The sequence below is a fragment of the Perca fluviatilis genome, chromosome 18, assembly GCF_010015445.1.
Source record: "Perca fluviatilis chromosome 18, GENO_Pfluv_1.0, whole genome shotgun sequence".
NCBI classification, from domain to species: domain Eukaryota; kingdom Metazoa; phylum Chordata; class Actinopteri; order Perciformes; family Percidae; genus Perca; species Perca fluviatilis.
In genome coordinates, this window is record NC_053129.1 from 16,869,749 (window position 1) to 16,883,317 (window position 13,569).

The window sequence follows — 13,569 nt, forward strand, 5'->3', positions numbered from 1 at the left end:
AGGGTTAAACACAATATATTTCTCAACTAACACACCGTGAGATTTTTCAATATATGTTTTCCTTTTGCTTCGTCGTGATCCACCGTTCTGTTCACAGACGAGCTCTTCGCCTTCTTCTGTTTCCTTCGGGACATCTTCTCCAACGAATTCATCTTTATCCCTGGAAAGTCGTCTCAGGTAACAACCTCATCTTTCAGGGCTCAGCTTCCTTTGGACATATGAGGACAAAGATCCCAAAGAGGATTATTGTCCTGTTAAAACGTCGAAAACCAGAACACTCCTTACTATTGTGGTTACTGACTTGTTAGACGATTGTGATTGGTTTAAAGAAATGTCGATAAACCAGAGCACATTTTTCTACCATCCCGGAATGCTGTGTGGACTCGCCAGACCCTCCTCCGCAGCGCTGTGAAGGAAGGTCTGGCAAAGCGAGACTACCTACTTGTTAGCATATTGTTCATTGGGGATCCAGAAAGTTTTAAGTCTAAAAAGTCCAAAATATTGTTGGCATGTTATTGATGTTGTGTGTAAATATTGTGTGCCTGTTGATATCTGTCTCTTCATTAATCAGGACTTTGAGGAGGCATGCTTCCTCCTGAACAAATGTGGAGCAGTCGACATCAGTGAACAGGAAGTGATAGTGTCAGACGCACGGCTGGAGGTGTTATCCTTCCTGCAGGCCCTTCTACAACCCTTCATACACTCTTACCAGGTCCTTTGACTTTTGCCTCCTCTGATCGAGATAACGCACTATGCGCATGTTGCAGACAGGACTGTACGCTGTTATCCTGAATTAGTTGGCTTTACTAGAAATTTGCGTGGAAACACGTTGCCTTAAACCGTTTAAGGTTTTACACAAGTTGAAACTTAACAGGTCAAGTTGTATTAACACAGCAGTACGTTGATGCAGTAGACAAATCAAGTTTACATTAGTAGTCATTACTAAACATCATTAGTAAACATAAATTATTTTTCCTCTGGAGTCATGTTGTCTAAAATAAGCATGTTAAGTAAAGGCTTTAGTGCGTAACTTTTTGATATTAATGAACGTCTGTTACATTCAAGCCATTGCCAAATGAGTTGCTACAAAGCTAATTAAGACTATCAGCTCCACACAACTCTCTGTATTTCTCAGTATGGCTATGTTTAGAAGATAGTGACATCCGGCAACTTTCGCGCACAGAAAATCCAGTGAAGATAATTTCCTCTTCTGAAGTGTCCTCCTTGGCTACTAGCAACTGCGTGGAGGAGGGGTGGGGGTGGTGCGTGATCACGGCAGGTTTGTATCATGTGGACGTGCCAACAGTTTTGTTGTCATTACTTAGAATTCCTCATGGGGGAGACAGAAACTATGCACTATAGCTTTAAACATGCAAAGAAACATAACAAATATAAAACATTAGGCTATGTATCACTACTAAAGCAATAATTTGTTCATATTAATAATAGTTATTTTTCTTTATGACAGTATAGCTTTAAGAACAATGTATTCCATACATCTGTTCCAGTAAAACAGGAAGGAGAACAACACACATAAAACAAGCAATGTTCAGTGTATTGTACTGCGTGGAGGGTTTCACTTAGGAAACGGTGTTCAACATAGTTTCAAGTTTACAGTTTATCACTGAACATTTGCTCACTGCCCAGACCCCATCAGTGCCCCACCCCCCGCCACCCCCCAGTTTTAAGCAGTTGTTTAAATAAAATGAGCTGTGCATTAATAAAAAAAAATGATATGAAGAAGAAGAAGAAAAGATATTTGTAATATTTATGTTTCATGAAAAGTTAAATTACTATATCTTAACCCATCTGTATAGTGGAGTTGTGTGATAAGAGACACTCTGTTACTGAAAAATGCTGTTTGGGTTGTTAGGTCACATCTCTTCTGCTGGAAGTAAAAGTCTCGCAGTCGCAGAGTTTATGTTTCCACACAACCTTTTCAATATTCGCTATAGCAGAGCATGAAAACGTACTATTACCTATTTAAGGCTCTAACTATTCTTCCAATGTTAGATTTTAAATTATAAAAAATAGGGGCTTTCTGTTTGATCAAGTGTGTTTTTTATGTCCAGGTGATGTTCAGGTACCTCTGTGAAGACGGAGTTAACATGTTCACCGAGAAACAGGTCCTTCCTGCTGTGCGAAACCTGGCTACAAAGCTCATCCTCTCAGGTGAAACAGAAAGTGACCTCGGTTCCTCTAGAATCGATCTCCAGCTGTTCAACTCTTATCGGAAAATCGTTCCTCATCATGATGTCTGTGTTTCAGGTGAGCTTCACACCTATGAAGCCCTGTCGTCCGACACGCAAAAGAACGTTTTGTCGGCTCTGCAGAGACTGGAGACGGTGACAAAGTTGAGGGAGTAAGTAATGAGATTAGCCCCTGCATATCTGTTTGGTTTTAAGCTCATTTTCTGAGGTGGTTGAGAAGCCGTCTGTGTTTCTGATGCCAAAGTTCTCATCACAGGTCTGAGCAGAATGAATACAGAGTGAACAAAGCAGCTGTCAGAAGAATCGGTGACATACTTTGTGAGTCAGCTTACTTCAAATACAGCTGATTAACATTACGTTGACTTAAATGTCCTCACCATGTGTTTAAAATTTGGTGTTTCAGACCTTGCTTGTGTTTACCACAACAAACAAACAGCAGCCTGAAGGATTTTTTTCTTTTTCTTTTCCTCTCTCACTGTAGCTGGGGAAATCTCTCCCCAGATGCTCCAGACTACACCTGATGCTAAACTTTAGCCTCCATTGGACGAGATCCATCTTCAGTATCAGCTCACAGTCCTTTTAACGTCAACTTGACCCTTTCCACTTCGTCTTCCCTCCGTGCCTTTATGCAGCTGTTGGGAGAATCGCTGCACCATAACTCAGACAAAATACTTAATGTCCTGGATGCCAGTGGCCAGACTTAACCTGGCGGCGTTCCGCTCTTGAACGTTTGCTACCTCTCTGTGTCCCTGTTCTCATCTCTGACAGGACTGAGATAAAGCTACAAAGACCTGATACAGTGACCCAAGGGCGCCAGTATTGCTGATTTTGTCTGATATGTATAATCAGAATTAGTCGATTAAGGAAGGCGTACGTATGACTGATCCACTAGTGATGCCTGTGGATCAAGATACTGAACTAAACCTGTATTTTAATCAGTTGCAATATGTTAGTACGTGTTTTGTAATGTAGATATATTGCTGATTGACAAGGGTGGCATGTCTAATGAACAATAGAACACTTAAAAGAACTTGATTGCTGGCAAAGTAAGTGCAATTAGATAGTAAACACTGATTCATGACACTTGATTGTACAATGTACCAATAAACCTCTAAATACCATAATAATGTCAAATACCATAACCCATCAACAATGTTGTTTGAGACATTTATTTTAACTTCTTTACATCTCAATGAATGTAAAACAAATGTAACAAAATGCACCATAGATTCTTGATGTTCAATATCATTTCTGTTTGTACTATTCCCTCAACTGTGGGTGAAAACCAGAGGTCAAAGTTCAACCTCCTGTCATCTCTGCAAACCAATCAACACACTGCATGCACCTACTAACCCGTCAGCAGTTAGAAGAAGGCCTCTTATGTGCCATTTAACCAGTATATTGTGTAACATGGATAAAAGTTATCTATACACAGGTGGTACGTCAACTTTGATGCGTAAAGCGCTGACAGGGTCTTGACAAAACACCGAGATGTATTCCACCACTTTAGAATTTAGCTTTTTCTCGCCCTCTTTAGCTCTGTGGCGCTCTTTGTCCCACCTATCCTTCTCGCCGTTCATTTGGGAGAACAGGTTGGCCTGGATGGTGCGCAGCGTGGCCGCCAGCACGTAGAAACCTCCCTGCAGCATGTGGCAGAAGGCGGCTCCCACACTGAGCGCGGCGCCCATCATGTTGGGCACCGTCTCACACACCACACACATGCCCTCCAGGAAGTGCAGCGTGCCTTTCCTGGCCAGGGGCTGGCCTTGGTGGAGGTAGCCGCCTTGGATAGAGGGGGTTTGCTGGGCATGGTTGATGAGGTATCTCGCACAGTCGGCGAAGTGGGTGGCGGCCCGGCGCAGCGGGAGAAGAGCCAGGTACAGGTGACATGCAGCTTTGGTCAGAGCATGGAAGAGCAGCCGCAGCTCAAGCACGGCGTTGCCTGGAGATAAGAGGGTGACGTGGTCAGCTGGAGTCTAATTTAACACCCTGGCTAATGTCAGCAACCATTACAAACAGCGTCTGCCACTGGATTAAAGTGTTCACCAGCCATGTGGGCAGCGGCTATCACCTGAGCACGCGAAGCGGGGGGGCTAATGGGGGCCCTCAGCACGGGACCCATTCTCTGACAAATATCCTAAATCCGTTATTCTGCAATAGAGCCTTAAATGTCCGTCTATTGCAGGGTCACCTTTGTCCAAAGTATGTAGGCCTATTGAAACAAGTAGACTAAACATACGCATGGGAACGTGTATAGTAGGCCTAGCCTATAGTCTCCAAATGCCAAAGGAAAAGCCCCAGAATGTTTTAAATGTCTCATCACAAAAAGGCTTTCTGCAATATGAGCAGCTACTACTAGCTACTACTCTACATAACTCCTAAAATGTGTAGTGGGTGGCATGCACTGCTGCACCTGCTTTTATTCCAATCAAGCTCAATTTGGGAAAGGTGTGTAAAATAATAAATAATAATGTCGTGATTTCCTCATCTAAGATGTCCTATGTGCACTATGAATTTATTTTATTTTATCAGTTTTGGGCAACTGGTCAATTCTTAGCAAAACAACGAAGTAAGATACTTTATAGTTTACTCAGAAAAATAACGTTATGCTACAGCCTAGGCCTACTTTATATTTGATGCAGGGAGAGAAATGGTCTAATTTCTTATGCTGTGAATTTGTGACAGCTGTTCCGCCATAAGGTGCCACAGCACCTTCCTGAAAAGCTTCCAAATCTCCACTCTAACTACATTTTCTCTTACCGTCTATAAAGCAGAAAATCCAGAGCAGGGCAATAATCGCTGCCAACCAAGTCCACCAATCCATGTGGTCTCCCCCCTGTCCCGGGCTCGGCAACGAAAAGAAAGAAAGTAGTGAAAACCCCAAGTTATGATCTGGCCAAGCCCTGCCCTGCCCTGCCTTTACGCAGCTAATACCGACACATTAAGTAGTCGTATTCTCCGCAGGTGTCTGAGCGTTGTAGCCTATACGCGCAACACCTTGAAAGTGCATTTGAGCTGTCAACAAGCGCATTAGGACAAACAGACTACAACTCTTTAACCTACTGCCCCTTACAGTGTCTCACAGAATGGACACTCATTTTGCTTAAGAATTAAATAGTTGCAATCAAGGATTTAACAGATTATTTCAAACATTTTAGGGGTAACCTATTATAAATTAAAAAAAAAAAATGCATTAGTTCCTGCATAGTTCTAGCCTATATCATATCATGTGTGAATCTCTTCTCTTCCTTACTACCAATCTATTTGTAATGTTATTGATTGAATGCCAACCAGGGCCCGATTACTCTCTCACAGAACACATGCTTTATAAAGAAGTGATTCTTTCTAATGCCAAAAAGAGGGTACTACACTGTTATCCTGAATTAGTTGACTTTACAAGAAATTTGCGTGGAAACCCGTTGCCTTAAACCATTTAAGTGTTTACAAAAGGTGAAACTAAATAGGTCAAGTTGCATTACCACAGACTGGTAAGTTGATGCAGTAGACAAATCAAGCTTACCTTAGTAGTACCTAGTCTACTAAAACTCGTTAGTAAACATACAACTTTTGTTAAAATATAAATATGGAATATTAGGCTCTATAATCAAAACTACAAACTATTGTAGATATGTTTTTTCCTGATTGAACAGAAAAAATGACAATGCATAGATTGTAATTTCGATAGTGCTCACCATGAATCTATGTGCCCATTTTCTACCACTTCCCTGACCCCATTAGTCCCGGTCGTGGTGCAGCAATAAATGTAGACACACACACACACACACACACACACACACACACACACACACATACACACGAACACTAAATCAAAGTTTAATTACAACTAAATCTGGGTTTACTACTAGGCGGTATTAACTCCAGACACACGTGAGTGGCAGACAAATTGGGAACAATCACCCTGCCTAAAATAGATCATGTCGTTTTAAAGAAGAAACTAATCTATAATCCAATCAATTAATCTAGGAGTTATATATATTATATTAGAGAGGGGATATAGCCTATGTTAATTGGAAATGTCCTGAAATGAATCTCTGCACTTTGTAAACAAATAATAGGCTATACTACTGCTATTACTAATGCTAATAATAATATCATTTCGGTATTATGTACCGATACATTTGGTTCATATTAAAACTCGAAGACTTACATTTTACCTAAATAAATGTCTGTTAAGTCACTATCGCTGAAGGAGGTAACAATACACGGATACTGATGAAAGTATTGCAGAGATTGAATGATAGTCATTCTATTTTTGTGCTCCGGACTAATAAACTGTCAGCAAGCACAATTCCATTGTTTTCACTCAAATCGGAATTCTAAATCATCCAGGACTGACATTTTAGGGAATGCCACTTTAAACCCAGGACGTTTTGGTGAGCTGAAGTCGTCTCGCGCTGAACGCCGCGTTCGACTTTGCTCTCTTGTGAGCCGGTGTCCTGGCAACGGAAAACCTTCAGACGGCAGAACCACCTGCGCGTGATGAGCTGACCCAAAACCAAAGGAGGTTTACTTCATTTTGGCTGTTTTTCTTCGGACTTATAACCCAAACGTCCTCAAGTAAACGAAGGTAAGAAACCACAACATTACTATGGTGACACGGGCTGCTAAATTCGATAAGATAAAATCGAAAAGATACAATGTAACGTAATTCATATTCAATTTAGCCTACTGCTTGAGTTATACAATGTAGTGTAGCATGTAGCTAGACGACTGTAGATTCAGGTTGGCTGGGGCCAGTAGCCACCTATAGCCTAGCTAGCTATATTAGGCAAATGATCTCTGATGGCTCCAATATTTTCTAATATTTTCTCATGATTTAGGGATGAGCCCCAAGAAGAACAACAGTGCCAGTGGTGTGATCACCTTCCACACACCATTTCATGTCAGCCTGTTAAAATCAGAGGTAAAAAAAACAACAACATAATTGCTAACTAATAATGTGATCACTGGTATGTGTACCCTGGACAGTCCAGACAGGGGTTACAATGCCTTTGTGAATGCCTGGCTGCCCCTCTTTCTCCTCTGTCTGTACAGTGTCATGTCTGCAGGTACAATGCTGGAATCTCAGTGTCCTAAGAAAGATGAATGGAAAGGTTTCAGGTTATTGACAGACAGATACTAGCCACTGTCAATCCTCTCTTAACTCAGGACAATATAGGAAACAATGCCTGGTGAGGGATCAGATGACGTGCAGATGAACAAACCAGCCCAGCATACAAAATTCAAAGATACTGGTATTACTGTGACACAACAAAAAGCACAGCAAGGAAGGAAACTGTCATCTTTGTACTGATGCTAAAGTTGCTAAATCGTGTTAAAAAAAACTCCCCCATAGTGCACTGACATACATGTCCCACCATATGTGTTTGTGTAAGAGAGAGGTGCAGCTCAGGTTTCCGGGTAGTGACATGATCTGTCAGTGCCTGTTGTGCTGGCCTCTGTTGCCTTCTGTTCACCTACATGATCATGTCGATTGTGTCTGGTATGTGAACTCGAGCTGGAATATTTTTAGTTTGAAGTCCGCCTGAAGCTCTGCAGTTTATGTTTGTCTGTATATTTGTTGTAATGTAACCAGATATGTATTTGCCCTGGTATTTAAAATGAAAGTGTGCATTGCAAACTGTAACCACAGCATGTTGTGTTTATCAATTGACCCTATTGGGGTTTCAGGAGTGCATGGCTGTTGGGAAGGACGCTACAGACCGCAGAAAGAGCCCGTCTCACCCGAGCGAGAGGACGAGGAGCATCAGTAAATGTGTAAGAGCAGAGAAAAAGGATGAGTCCTCACCCTCTGGGCCACAGTCGGGAGCCACACAGTACTGGCTCTCTCACACCTCCATCAGGCGACTGCAGGTAATGCACTCAACCAAACTCATACCTGCACAAAAGGATGAGGTGGATTTTCTTACTGCATGTGCTACTATTTAGGCAAAGATGGAGGATGATAATCAACAGGTGAAAGCAACAATTCAAGCAATACTGGATACAGAAAATGGCTTTATGAAGGTAAGATGCTGGTCATTAACTAACTTATGTGACTTTCCAGTGTCTTTAATTGGCAGTTTAAAATTTTTGAATTTTTTTTAAACAATGTTTACTCTTTATTGCATTACGAAAAAAAACTGTAACTTTGTGTCTGTAACTGAAACGTTGGTTGAAATGTGTCTTCGTTGAGGAGTTGGAAAGGTTTCTGGGTCAACGGGACGTAACAGAGCTGAGGAGGAGGGAGCTGCTGCACAAGCGCTGGACTGAGCGTGTGTGGTTTCCCCTCCAGAGGAGAGTGAAGAAACATGTGTCCAGCTGCAGCCCTGTGGCGGTCAAGAGGCGCCTGAGTTTATACAGTCACTACCTCCATCAATGCAACAGCAAGGTGATACTAATCTCACCGTTTAGTTTAGTTTTTATTAGTTTATAATGTCGTGGACAGTCCCCTTTAATGAACTATACAGTAAAAGGAGCAACTTTAGCCTCAACGGCTAATTTCCAGCTGTAGTCCCCATCCAGCTGACAATAGGCATCCTAAAATACAATGGTTAACATATTAAAATGAGTTACATTACATCTATAATAACAGCAGGCCTAAGCAAAAAGGGTTAGAACATACCAAAAAAGTGGCACACAAACAGCCAAGCACAGATAGTGGCAATGGCATTAAATCAGTCCATGCAGTTAATACAATACAAAGGAGACAAAAGAAAGGAGAAAAGTCTCAAGAGGACACATTGAAAGCACGTTCAGTCTGCTTGTATTTGCTTTGGAGTGGCAACCGCTTTTGTCTTGTTGTGGACTGTGATGCTTTATAGTTCTGCATCAGACGTCGCACAAATATGCTTCTTTTGTGCTTAGTTTTTCACTACAACAACAGACAAAACTCACACAAGAGATGTGTAGCTATCCAACTGCCGTAATTTCTTTACTCTTCAGGGCGTCGTGCTTCTAGAAAGCTATGATCTAAGGGAATACAATCCGTTTCTTCTCCACATTAAAAAGCCACACTATGTGAAGGTAATTTTTTGTGACTTAAATATTTCACTTAATATATATATTAAAAAAAACAGTTTTGGACACATTGAAGTATTCCAAATGTGTCTGTTGTTAATATATTCACTGCTTTATCACTAGCTCAGTACAGCTGACTTAAAGGACCCATTGTACCTTCAGTTACATGAAAGACTGAAGGAGAAGAGAACAGCCCGCTCTTGTGAAGAAGGTACCTGGTACTTTCATTATTTAAGCAAAAGTACATTTAAGACTTATATGACTGCTTTTCTTTGAGTGTGAGCTGAGATATTTGCAGTAGCATTTCCTTTTAGTTTGGGGGAATTAAAGTGAGACTATAAAACTTTCGAAAGAAGAACTAACACATTCTTTCTGTTAAAAATGAAAAGCTAAAAAAAAACACCCTTGCTCAACTCAATACACTCAGGGTTTTTTGCTGGCACTGCCTTACTTGATCCGGTAGGACCAGTAGCTAATGGTGGTTAATGTTAGCTACCCAATTTTCCCTTCCATTTTAGGATGTAAAAGACAAGAAGAGAAGCTGCCTCAGAGTGATCGTCCTCTAAGTGAGTCTGTGACGTCTCAGGCCGACATGCTGCTACACGCCTCATCTAATCATCCGGTCACTGCATCCAGAAAAACTCCAGTGGTGGATGAGACTGAAGGAAGGAAGTCCAGCAGGTACAAATATACACTTTTTATGAGAAGTTTTATTTGTATAGCATATTTTCTATAACACTGCAGGAACCGCAGAGACTATGTGATACAGCTGCAGCACAGCGCCATTAAGAATCTCAGCTAAGCTATTCAGTTAAAATAATGTGAGAAGTAATAGTTATGCAAATGTGTCTCATCCAGAATCAACACCATACCATGCCGCCGCCTCTTTGCAACTGCCACACCAGATGGAAGGTGCCATCAGACCAGCTGCTGGTTCTCCAGATGTCGGCAACAAGCAGCAAGTGTACAACAACTTCAGTCCTCGCCTACATCCAAATAAAATCCACATTAACCGTAAATCGTCACTTCTATTCCCTTCTAACTACCTTACAGTTTTCCCAGGGACACAACAAAGAAAAAACTTTTACTATATGTACATTTTATTCATGCCATTTTCAGGATTTTTTGGCACACTTAGGGTTAACCTTTGACATTACATTGTACAGTAGTGTGCAACATTGGCCGTGTGCCGGCGTATGTATAACAGGGTGTATGGCTTCATATTAACAAATTCAGACATGTTGTAAGAGACAAGAGTAAAATAGTGTAAATATGAGTATTCCAAAAATCTAACTGTGCCCATTATGTTCACATTTTAGCTGGGTTGTTGGCAACAAGAACACCTTTATCCACAATACATTATGACTTCATCTGTGTGTCATTCTCCATTTTTGGCAAGTTCCCTTTCTGGTAAAGGTAACTTAAATGGGTCTGGGCGGCTCACCCCGGATTTCCACTGGATGCGGAACGGCGGCGGAGTCATTAGGTTCCATTAAAGTCAAAGTGTGTATTTCCACTGACTGCAGAACGGCTGCGTTCCGACTCCGCCACAGCTCCGGCGGTCCGCAGTCCTCCAGAGCAGATACGCAGAGCTTCTATTTTTGCCGGATGCCGGAGAGCTCCGCAGCAATTCAGCACACGGCAGATAGTGCGGGGCAGGAAGTCAAGCACAGAAGCAAAATAAAACATCCGGTTAATTTTCAAAATAAAATACACCGTGCTCACGGCGAATCACATTTCCCTGCACTACACCTTGAAAACACAGAACAGAGCTGTTTCCCCTCTACTCCTCTGGATGGAAACTAACGGTTGTTGGTTTTGTGGTTCTATTCTACGTGACATCAGCTGTCAGTCATGGCCGCAGCCGTGCCGCAACAAATCTGGACCTGGTGGGTATTGACGGACGGCGGAGCACGCAGTAGACACGCAGCGGAGCCGGTCTGCAGACGTTATGCATGCAGTGGAAATCCGGAGTCAGGGCAGAATAAGGCAGGGATGGTAAAAGTGAGTTTTTCAAGGCAACCCTTGTACTGCTACAAACAGGCACTTTTAGGTGTGTGTGCTTGTTTATGCTTATGCAAATTTGTCTTCTCTTCATTACTATAACATTAAGTGGTGCGTGTGTTTTGGATTTTTGTTGTTGTCCTCATTTGGGTGGCTCGTAAAGCTGTAGGTCTAGTTTGACCCAAACCTCTCCAGTAGGGACCTCATGCAGTAGTAGGCGGCGATTTGCGGCTCCCTTGCTTTCCATCTCTTTGTTTATAGTTGCCACGGGAACCTCAGTACGACCCAGGAAATCTGAAGAGGCAGAAAACAGTCATTTAGTAAAGCTGATCAAAGCTGAATGACTGAGACAAAGAAACACACTTCTTCATAGGGATTTTAAATCTTAGTAGCCTGTTTGATACTGGATTTTAAGGCTGAGGATTTTTAGGTCACAACAAAAAGACAGAAAACACAGAAAAAAGGCACAGCAGCACAAACAAAACAACTGTGGAAAGAGGAATGTCTAATTTTCAGTCAAAAGAAGACTGCAACCAGTGACTGTGTGTTCCCTTCATACTGTACAGACAGGACAAACTGGACCAAAAAACCCAACGATCCATTGTGTTAATGTGAGCGCCTCTGTGCGGTGCGTGTCCCTTATCCACTCACCATCTGGGGAGAACTGGTCTTTCTCAAACACAGTAATGCACAGCACATCCTGGTAGAGGTCTTTGATGAAGAACTGGCAGTTGAAGTTCCACTTTGGGTTCAGAGTGTCGCTGATCGGTCGGGAGGTGTAGCACTGAGCCCCCATCGTCAGCTCACAGTACGGATTACTCTTACCTGGAGAGAAATTATATGTTTTTTTTTTATTAACTGGACATTAATTATGTGAATCATACTGTTCTGAACTGTGAGTTGATAGATAGAGGGTAGAGTGACAGGATCTGTATTCCTTCACAAGGCCTTACCGTTGGGTTTACAGGCTTTGAGCTCCTGGGCTTCAGTGACAGTTACCAGCAGTCGGCCTATACCGCTGGTCTTTAGAGAACGTGCTAAAACAAACAGACATTAGATGTAGGCTTACAACACTGCATTACATAGTTTTGTGTATAATGTGTGGACAATATGCACATTCAGGTGCTTATATAATTAAGGCTGATTACAAATTTGACAGATGAAAAATATCCTTCTGTTATGAGACAGGGGAAATTATTCAGAGAAGATTATGGATATTTGTGTTTTGCTCAAGGGAGGGTAGAGAGAGCATGGGTGGGTCTTTTAATTTTTAACAATTTTATATTTCAGCTTTTGTCTGCTAGATTGATTCAAAATAAACCAAACCAACAGATGTTCCCTCCTTCACTTCAGCCTGCATCACAACAGAACGGTTCAAATGGTTAAGTGTCTCAAAGTTAGCCTATATTAAATGTAATGTTTAACGTTTTTATTTAGTATCGCTTCATTCCAAAATAGAGAGGCTAAAATATTCATCATTTTGCTATGTTTGCCATAAATTCAGAAATAGCCAATTCCACTTCTTATTTGCACATTGATGGCTATTCTACTAGTAAGAATAATTAAACCAACTCAGTACTATGTTATGATTTTTTGGGAGGAGTTTGCAGTTTTCACACACACACACACACACACACACACAAACACACACATACACACACACACACAAACACAAACACACACAGACAGACAGATGGACAGACACAGACACATGCAGATGTACAAACATACAAGGAAACATGCCCATATACGTTCATCTCTATTTCTCACACACACACACACACACACACACACACACACACACACACACACACATTCTTTCACCTCCCGAGCTTCACCCGTCGGGGACCATCTGGACTCTGTTCTGTCCGATGCTACAATGCAAGCCTTGTTGTGGGATAAAATAATAATAATAAAACACACACACACACGGGTCAGTAAGTTCATGCAGAAGAAATATCACTGTTTACCTTGGTAAGCCTTCTCTCTCTTTTTCTTCTCCGTCTGTATGAAATGTTCAGATGCTGCTTTGATTTTCTGAACCCACGTTGTCCTACCGACCCAATAAACACATACATCCTTTACACAGTTTGATTAGCTTATTGGTTTTTAGTGTGTGAAGATGTACATGTGCGTGCGTACCTCTCGTTCAAGGTCTCCGTTTTGAGTGTGTAGACACGATCGATGTGTGAGACGTGGAAGAGTGGCTCATCGCTGGAGGGGTCCGGTGGCATTTTTACCAAAACCTCATTTAAAAACAGTGGCTGGAGGAGAAAATGAAGTGATGAATGACTTATGGAGAGAAGTCCAGAGAAGGAAAATGATTATAAGACTT

General features: G+C 41.7%; 3 protein-coding genes across 17 annotated transcripts in view; 2 read left to right on the forward strand and 1 right to left on the reverse strand.

The window, feature by feature from the left end:
* gnpat2 (glyceronephosphate O-acyltransferase 2) overlaps nt 1–3,360 on the forward strand; it is a 14,901-nt gene extending 11,541 nt beyond the window's left edge. The window contains exons 11-16 of the mRNA XM_039781875.1: nt 98–177; nt 572–712; nt 2,073–2,172; nt 2,269–2,362; nt 2,467–2,528; nt 2,692–3,360. Coding sequence (XP_039637809.1) covers nt 98–177; nt 572–712; nt 2,073–2,172; nt 2,269–2,362; nt 2,467–2,528; nt 2,692–2,744 — 530 coding nt within the window. The 3' untranslated portion in view covers nt 2,745–3,360. The remainder of the gene's footprint in view (nt 1–97; nt 178–571; nt 713–2,072; nt 2,173–2,268; nt 2,363–2,466; nt 2,529–2,691) is intronic.
* A 3,210-nt stretch (nt 3,361–6,570) lies between these two features.
* On the forward strand, nt 6,571–10,587 carry fam228a (family with sequence similarity 228 member A). Of its 4 annotated transcripts, none has more exons than XM_039782390.1 (9): nt 6,571–6,798; nt 7,052–7,134; nt 7,902–8,084; nt 8,160–8,237; nt 8,410–8,601; nt 9,156–9,236; nt 9,354–9,441; nt 9,749–9,911; nt 10,089–10,587. In XM_039782390.1, the coding sequence occupies exons 2-9, from the start codon at nt 7,054–7,056 to the stop codon at nt 10,228–10,230; spliced, it is 1,008 nt and encodes a 335-aa protein (XP_039638324.1). In that variant the 5' UTR covers nt 6,571–6,798; nt 7,052–7,053; the 3' UTR covers nt 10,231–10,587. The 4 variants fall into 4 exon arrangements, with proteins under 4 accessions (XP_039638324.1, XP_039638326.1, XP_039638325.1 ...); XM_039782388.1 differs by having other exon boundaries at nt 6,574–6,798; nt 8,407–8,601; XM_039782392.1 differs by lacking the exon at nt 7,052–7,134 and having other exon boundaries at nt 6,572–6,798; nt 8,407–8,601.
* A 459-nt stretch (nt 10,588–11,046) lies between these two features.
* The window catches only part of itsn2a (intersectin 2a), a 38,884-nt gene continuing 36,361 nt past the window's right edge, over nt 11,047–13,569 (reverse strand). For 10 of the 12 annotated variants that reach the window (XM_039782403.1, XM_039782405.1, XM_039782404.1 and 7 more), the window contains 5 exons: nt 13,377–13,498; nt 13,205–13,287; nt 12,188–12,271; nt 11,886–12,059; nt 11,047–11,528 (listed from right to left, as the gene is read on the reverse strand). In XM_039782403.1, the coding sequence (XP_039638337.1) occupies nt 11,377–11,528; nt 11,886–12,059; nt 12,188–12,271; nt 13,205–13,287; nt 13,377–13,498 (615 nt within the window). In that variant the 3' untranslated portion in view covers nt 11,047–11,376. The remainder of the gene's footprint in view (nt 11,529–11,885; nt 12,060–12,187; nt 12,272–13,204; nt 13,288–13,376; nt 13,499–13,569) is intronic. The other 2 variants (XM_039782402.1, XM_039782401.1) reach the window with 1 other exon arrangement.

What these genes read in the sequence shown, in the direction of transcription:
- fam228a (XM_039782388.1), top strand. Translation starts at nt 7,054, where the DNA reads ATGAGCCCCAAGAAGAACAACAGTGCCAGTGGTGTGATCACCTTCCAC. An exon ending in CAGAAAATGGCTTTATGAAG is followed by an intron (nt 8,238 to 8,406) that starts GTAAGATGCTGG and finishes GTCTTCGTTGAG; the next exon opens with GAGTTGGAAAGGTTTCTGGG. An exon ending in AAAAGCCACACTATGTGAAG is followed by an intron (nt 9,237 to 9,353) that starts GTAATTTTTTGT and finishes CTTTATCACTAG; the next exon opens with CTCAGTACAGCTGACTTAAA.